This window comes from Xyrauchen texanus, chromosome 7 (assembly GCF_025860055.1).
Source record: "Xyrauchen texanus isolate HMW12.3.18 chromosome 7, RBS_HiC_50CHRs, whole genome shotgun sequence".
NCBI lineage: Eukaryota > Metazoa > Chordata > Actinopteri > Cypriniformes > Catostomidae > Xyrauchen > Xyrauchen texanus.
In genome coordinates this window covers 20,467,614-20,475,226 of record NC_068282.1, presented here as the reverse complement: position 1 = coordinate 20,475,226, position 7,613 = coordinate 20,467,614, and the positions used below count along the sequence as shown (strand labels likewise).

General features: G+C 38.2%; 1 protein-coding gene across 1 annotated transcript in view; it reads left to right on the top strand.

Moving 5' to 3' along the window:
* The first annotated feature begins 997 nt into the window (after positions 1–997).
* lrp8 (low density lipoprotein receptor-related protein 8, apolipoprotein e receptor) overlaps positions 998–7,613 on the top strand; it is a 221,455-nt gene continuing 214,839 nt past the window's right edge. Inside the window, exons 1-2 of the mRNA XM_052131165.1 lie at positions 998–1,139; positions 1,682–1,801. Coding sequence (XP_051987125.1) covers positions 1,073–1,139; positions 1,682–1,801 — 187 coding nt within the window. The 5' untranslated portion in view covers positions 998–1,072. The remainder of the gene's footprint in view (positions 1,140–1,681; positions 1,802–7,613) is intronic.

Sequence of the window (7,613 nt, the reverse complement as noted above, 5' to 3'; positions counted from 1 at the left end):
TAAAATACAAAATAGTATTTTTAATGTCTATTATCTCTGTTTAAATTGTAAAGAATACTTAAATCTACAATTTAAGCCATTTATTATATAAATATGTGACTCATTTTAGAGAAAATATGAGTATATAAATCATTGGGACAGGAAAAGTCACCGGATACAAGACCCGTATGAGAAGTAAATCGAGTCAGCCGACCTGCTATATGTAATGTAGCTGATTCTGAACGAACTCGTCTTCGAGATGAACGTGTTCTAACGCATTTTTAGTCAATAAATTGTTTACACAATAGTACATATTTGACCATTATTTTTTTTGACATTATAGGGGAAGCTGAGATTCCCTTGCAGTCTTAAAGAAATCCCCACTGCCATGACCCTACCCCTAAACTTAACCCTCACAGAAACCTTTGCATTTTTACATTTCCAATAAAAACATCATTTAGTATGTTTAATAAGCCATTTCCCTCATGGGGACTGCTGCCTGGCCCCCACAATGTAGGTTTTCTCGGGTTTTACTATCCTTGTGAAATGTAGTATAAACATACACACACACACACACACACGCACACGCATACGCGCACACACACACACACACACACACACACACACACACACGCACACATCGTGTATGTATGTTTTTGTGTTCATGGTTATGGGTCACTATCCATAAATTAAATCAGAAATAAACGTACTACCAATTTATTTATCCGAAAAAGTACAAAACAGAGCCATTTTTTATTATTATTATTGATTACGCCAGATATTAGGCTTGAGCACACTCTGACGCTCTCTTTAAATATATGTATTCCCCACCATTTTTAATGAAACAGTTAATTTCTCCAAAGGTGTAGATTGATGGCATGTAAAGGCTATTACTGCAAACATTAAGCCCGCCCATAAGCGTATTCCAGCACATATGACTCCGCCCACCAGATGTCGTCATCAATTCAAACTAGTATGGTAAGCAGAGTGGAGCGTAGTGGTAGAGCACAGGCTGCACGGGGACCAGAGGCAGAGAACAGTACGGCACGGCCTTTTTATATTTCGTATGAGCACAACGCATTGATCTGTAAAGATGTGGACGGGTATAGGGAAACTGCTACTTTTACATATGATACTCGTGGGATTTCTTCTGGTATACGGTAAGTATCTGCTGCACGTTGTATGCTGGTGTGCATGTTGTGAAGCGATGATGCTGGAGAAACACCGGCGCAGACGCGCACATTCACTTCCGATGACGAGACATTGTATGGAGCTGTTGTATCACATAAAAACCTCGGCTATATAACAACTTGTGTTCAGAAGTAAAAAGAATATGATAAAATGTGTGTTGTTCTCGTCCAGCCGTGTTCTTTATGATTTTTTTTCTAACAGGGACGATTTAATTGTTATAGTAGTCCTACATAAACACTTTGAAAGCAGCACAACAACAACAACAACAACAATTTAATTAGTTTATTATCATTGAGAAGCAAGTTATGTCATTAATATTTTTTGCACACCAATGTGTCATGTATCAAAGACCACATAAGAGTTTGTGGCTTGCGCTTTAATGTTTATTGCCCTCTGTCATCTCACACGTGGTCCACACTTTGACTTTTACTATGCTGTGGACTAACGCCTAACATCACTTATTAAATATATTATAGCTCTATGCATTTAAACATGCCTTCTTAAATGACAGGGACTACGCCGGACTGTGAAAGCGGCCAGTTTCAGTGCAGAAACGGCAGGTGCATTCCGACTCCGTGGAGATGTGATGACGATGACGACTGCTCGGACAACAGCGACGAGGAGAACTGCCGTGAGTTGATTCACCTTTGTTAAACGTGTGTCAAATAGTCATGGTGGTGCTATCTTTCAATTGAATCTGATTTCAAAAGCTAACATTTTGGAAAATGTGGGTTTTGGGAACGCGCGGTCTGAACGCGCTTGTGTTGACCAAAAATACTGTATAAGGAACGAGTTTTTGCGTCTACGCTGTTGTTATTTTTTTCTTTGTTAACATGCGCTTGTTCCGCGTCTTGCTGTTGTTTTTTTTTTTTGTTTGTTGTTTTTTTAACTAATATACTGTATTTAAAACGCAGGTGTCTCGAGACGCGTCTTTTCCATTTGCAGCGCAACAGTCAAAGACGGATGTCTAGCGCGTTTACATAGGTAAACAAAGACTCGTTTGGCGTGACTGCCCCTAAGTAGCAGCTCATTTAGGTTTTGAAACAGGCAAAGACTTAACATCTGTTTTAGAAATACCCCAGACGGAGTCTGTAACTGCCACGGGGTGGCTTTAGGTACTGGATATATTAAACACGTTTTACCCTCTATTTTAACGGTCAACAAGGAGCGCTGTTTGAATACAAGTGAGTGGAGGAGATGCCTCACACTGTGGCATAAACTGCTGTTTTGTGGAAACAGTTCATCATGTAATAAATTGACTGACTTGCTGCTAATTTTCAGTATGTTTGCCATGATATATTCATATGTAGAGGACTTTATTTGTAGTTTGTTTTAGAAGTATCTAAAATGTTGCCCAGTGTTTATAGAACATCAGATAATCTGAAAGTTGACTGGAAAAGACACTAGATTTTTGCAGACCATATCTGCCAATTTACATTCACGTGTTGACGGTTCGCTCTTGACCTATCCAATATGGCGAATGAATGGCGTTTCATAGAAACATCTGCTAATAAGATATCTAACTATAGATCTCTATGGTTAAAACTACAAAATATTAAATTATTCCTTTTTGACTAAAATTAAGTCATGTTTTGCCAATGCTTTACAGCCAATATAAGTTACTCTGTAGGGTGTTCACACTTAAGTCCTATTTAAAAGATACATCTTTAAAATTATTGTTATTATTGCAAAATACAATATATTTGTGTAATAATTTATCACGCAGCATTGCTATACGGTCTAAAGCCTTTATTTTGGTGAAAAATTTAAGGCTTCACACGTTGTTTCTGTGTTTAGCTTGAGTTGACAATAGCTTTGTGATCCTCCTTCCATTCATTGTGAAATGCTCTCATCTCCTCCACAGTCCACAAAACACCAGTGCCAAGGGGTTACTTTAGATTTGTTTAGAAGAAACATATTTGGAATTTTGCTAAATTTAAGTATATCTGGTGCGCTTTAAATATAATGCGTTTAGCGAACATTAGCAATGTGCACGGAAAGGACACAACTCAGCACAGCTGTTTTGTGTTTAATGCATAATCGGAGCACAAGATGAAATTTGTGTGTATCTAGCACAAAACCGCTCCAAGACCACAGCAACAGAGCATTATGATTTTGAACCTCATGTTTTAACACAGATCAGAACACATACGAGACCTGCAATACTCGTAAGGTGGCTTTGTATTTTAGAGGGTCCTTAAAAGAGAAATGTGATGGGTAGAGAGCGTGATGGTCAGTTGAGGTTGATGGACTTTGAAAGAGCTTGTTATTTAGTCTGTCATCGTACAGCCTTTAATGAAAATAAACAATTTGAAACATTACCTGGCTAATAATTTCTGCTTGCTAACTCACTAATACCACAAATTGTTACGCTTAATTAACCATGAGAGGCAGAAACCGTGATCATGGTTTAAATGCGATTAACTGTGCAGCCCTACTGTGTAGTGAGTAATAGTGATGGACAGCAATGCACTTAAAGGTGCTGTAAGTGATTATAGCCGTTCTACTTCCATGAGATTTAGCTGTTGGATTAGCCACGCCCCCCTTTCCAAAACTCCAAAGATAACAAATTAGCTTTTTAGAGACCGACGTCATGCAGAAATGGTTGTTTAAAACAACAGCAGCAAAATTGCGCCCTTAACTGACAACTGTTGTGAACAACATGGCTTAAAAATGGCATTAAATCTCAATTCGAAAGCGTCATTGTCCGTTGTCCACGGACACCTTTTTGTTTGCTGTGTACAGAGTCTAGAGCTGTCACAGAGAGAGGTGAGATATCTTACAAAACTTATTTCAGTAATATCTCTTAGGGATAAGGAAATTTTTTTTGAATACCTTTCCATGAAAAAATAGCTTACAGCACCTTTAATGGTTAATTGTTTTGTGCACAGCTTGTAAATGCACATTGTTAATGTAGTTAATTATAGTGACATTATGTGAAATATGTATGACATCGACACTGCAGTGTAAAGTGTGAGTATGATATTGCTCTGACATTTTAATTGGGCATATTTTGAGCAGATCTAAAGTATTTGACACAGTCATGATGTGGGTATGAGCAGGAAATGGAAGTCACTTGGCAGGAAGCATCTTCGGGAAGGTGGACATAGTCAAGATGGATTTTTGCAGGACTTGCTAATGAAAGACAAATATTAAAAGCGTTATCAGCAAGTCGAATAACTTAATTGGGATGTAGGGCTCTGCTGAGGAGAGCGAGGCGAAACTCCCACAAAATGTAATTATTCTGTTGTAATGGTCACAGTATTAATTGGAAGTGTGGTAATTATTCTGGTGAGCTGATTAATGTTGTAAAGTAGAGGGTTTGGAGGCTTGGTGAAGGGAATGCTCATACTTACTGGTTTTCACTTCCTCTCAAAGCAATTTAATTCCTAAAACCGATGACCTCATGTAATAAAGTAACAATCACACAAATCTGCACTGCATTCCATTTGAATACGGAGACACAGTTGTTATGTTGAAGTCATGTAATGTAAGATTATAAGGTCAAACTTCTGTTACTCTTGTTGTGTTTTTTTAAGGGATGCTCTTTGCTTCCTGCTTAAGCTTTTTCAGCTTTACTTCTTAAATTTTTCAGCTTTACTTCTTAGATGCATGGGGGACTGTAGTGGTAGGCTGCATTTTTAGAGTAAGAGAAAGAGATGCCTCCACACTTGTCTTAAAAAACGTGGACGTACACATGCCTGGAATCACTTGCTGCATTAGTGCTGCTTGATTTGTGCAACACTTCCTACACGATATAAACAGTGATCAGTAACCCACCTGGTCTGCAAATAAACAACACTACAAAATCTACATCTGAACAAAACCCCAAAGGGAGGGGAGTGTATGCTGCTCTACAAAGGCAAACAAAGTATCTACAACAACTCTGCAACAGAGGAAAAATAGCTTAAGTTTCTGCGTATTGTATATACATGGTAATGCACTGATTGGATGTGAACAGTGAGCGCGTTTACATGCACGTTCTTGCACTTATTATTATTATTATTATAAGCTGACAATGCATGCGGTCATGTAAATGCAATAAACCACATTTCTTTGTCGGCGTAAAGGCCATAAATGGCTGATGAATAACCCGATAGACACAGGTAGATTTTTGCCCATTATGCCGATTTTGCGTGCCATGTAAACACCTTACCAGCTCATCCAATGTGTGCACGTGTTGAGTGCATGCCTCTTCATGTTTTGACGTCAGAAGTAGAGAATAATGCAATTATTTCAGTGTCATGTAAATGCAGCTTTCTTGCCTTGTCAGATTTGTTTTTAAATAAGCTGATTTTAGAGAGTAATCAGCATATTGGTGTGCATGTAAACACACTCATAGTTGTGCTAAACCTGTATGTCACAGGAAAGATTATAGCCAAAGAGACAATTTTTGGTCATAACTGAACTTAAGTGCATTTTGCTGTTGCACTGCAGTATGGTTCAATAATTGGCTTTGTTGGATCTTTGCTTATCTTGATTACTCCCTAATTCTGTCTTTCCTTCTAATCCTCTGATTCTCTCCATTCGAGAAACCTGTTCACCCCTCTCTAATTATGACTTTTATTAAACCATGTGACCTGATCTGTTTGGCTTATCCATCCATCCATCCATCGTCAACCGCTTATCCTGTGTACAGGGTCGCGGGGGGCTGGAGCCTATCTCAGCTAACATTGGGCGTAAGGCAGGGGACACCCTGGACAGGTCGCCAGTCCATCACAGGGCCTGTTTGGCTTATTGTTTATTTAATTTGTTCTAGTTTGATTTGAGGAAAATAATACGATATTGCACTAAAATTCACTGGTAACCATCGTGCCATTGAGATTCAGGTATGTTGCCTGCTCCTGGTGTGTTTTTGGCAACATCTGTGCCAGTTTAAATGGATCTACAATAAGGTGCATTGTTACACGTAGTATCTCTAGCAGGCAGGGTGTCTGTGGGGTTTCTCCACAGGTAGAAGCACTCTCTTGGGGTGTCGTTGTGCTGAAAGCTCCTCTCTCTCCTCTGGATGTCTTCCTGCTGACTTGGACAGTCATTGAATTACAATATTACCTTAAGGACTGTGCTTTGTGCTCCCCTCCCAGAGACAACCTACTCACAGAATTGGCAGGAGTCTGCTTTCGTTGCCCATGGAGACGGTGATAGCAACACTTCACAACACACACTGCTTCCTCTACCTCTGTCTCGGTTTTTCAGGACAAAATTCTAATCTTTGTGTCTGAAGATGAAGTGGGCAGAGACTGACTTAGTGGCTGGAGACATTTTATGTTTCTCTGGATGGCCTTCACAGTCTTTATAGATGATTGTTTCATATGGACATTTTTTATTAAGATGTGAATTATTGTTGACAAAATGTTCTGATAGCACTTTTTACAGTGGTAGTTCAGACAATCCCAAACCATAAAGAACTTTTAGCTGGGTAAACGTAAGCTGTGATGAAGCATTCTTGAGGTGGATAATGATTTGTTTACTTGCTGTTAGTTTTTGACATTGATGCCAAAGTATTCCCCCTGTGTTTGTTTGTAAGTGTGTGAAAGAATGAGAGGGAGAGCGTGAAAGAAATACTGTGTAAATCGTGTCGCTGTTGAAAGTAGTTTATCAAATAATAAGTCAATATAACCATGAATTTTAGCTATATTAACCATAAAATAGCCAGAAATAATTGAAAATAATGATTGATAATTTGGGACTAAAAGCCTCCCTGTCCTGTAGATGAATTCTGTTTGGCAGATGTTTTTGGCAGAAAAATTTTTGTAATTGAAAAATGGAATTTACATTGAAAGCCCTACTTGCAGGGATCAACAAATGTGAGAGCGTTTAGGGCAGTTGATTGATAAGTCATTTGCTTTGCATCGGGCAATTGCTGCTTTGAAATCATATGTTTGCTGATGATATACATGTGTTTTTATGTATTGTATTGTACTGAACATTATTGTTGTGAATTCTGCAGATATAAATGTAATCAAGAAAAAGTAATCGTATGTAATAGTATAATAATAGTATAGTATTAATAATAGTATCTATAATAGTATAAATTTTTTTTTAAGTTTGACTTGTGTGCTTCTGCTTGTCACTATTCTTTGTTATATAATGTATTTTTGTTGACTGATCGGTTTTATTTTCTTTAAAGAAAGACAAATTACCACAAACATGCAGGTGACAGTGGCACTTTATCTTTTCTACTTTGTGCTTTAGATAAACATCAATTGTAACATGAAAACCACCAGCCTAATATTGTTTAAGTCCCCCCTCGTGCTACCAAAACATCACAACCCGCATCTCAGAATAGCACTACCGTAGACTTTGTCTGTTTGAACCAGTCTGGCCATTCACTGTTGAACTCTCTCATCAACAAGGTATTTCCATCTGCAGAACTGGCACTCACTGGATGTTTTTTTTGTTTTTAGAATTTTATCCGAATAGTGCCAAAAACAAGAAACATC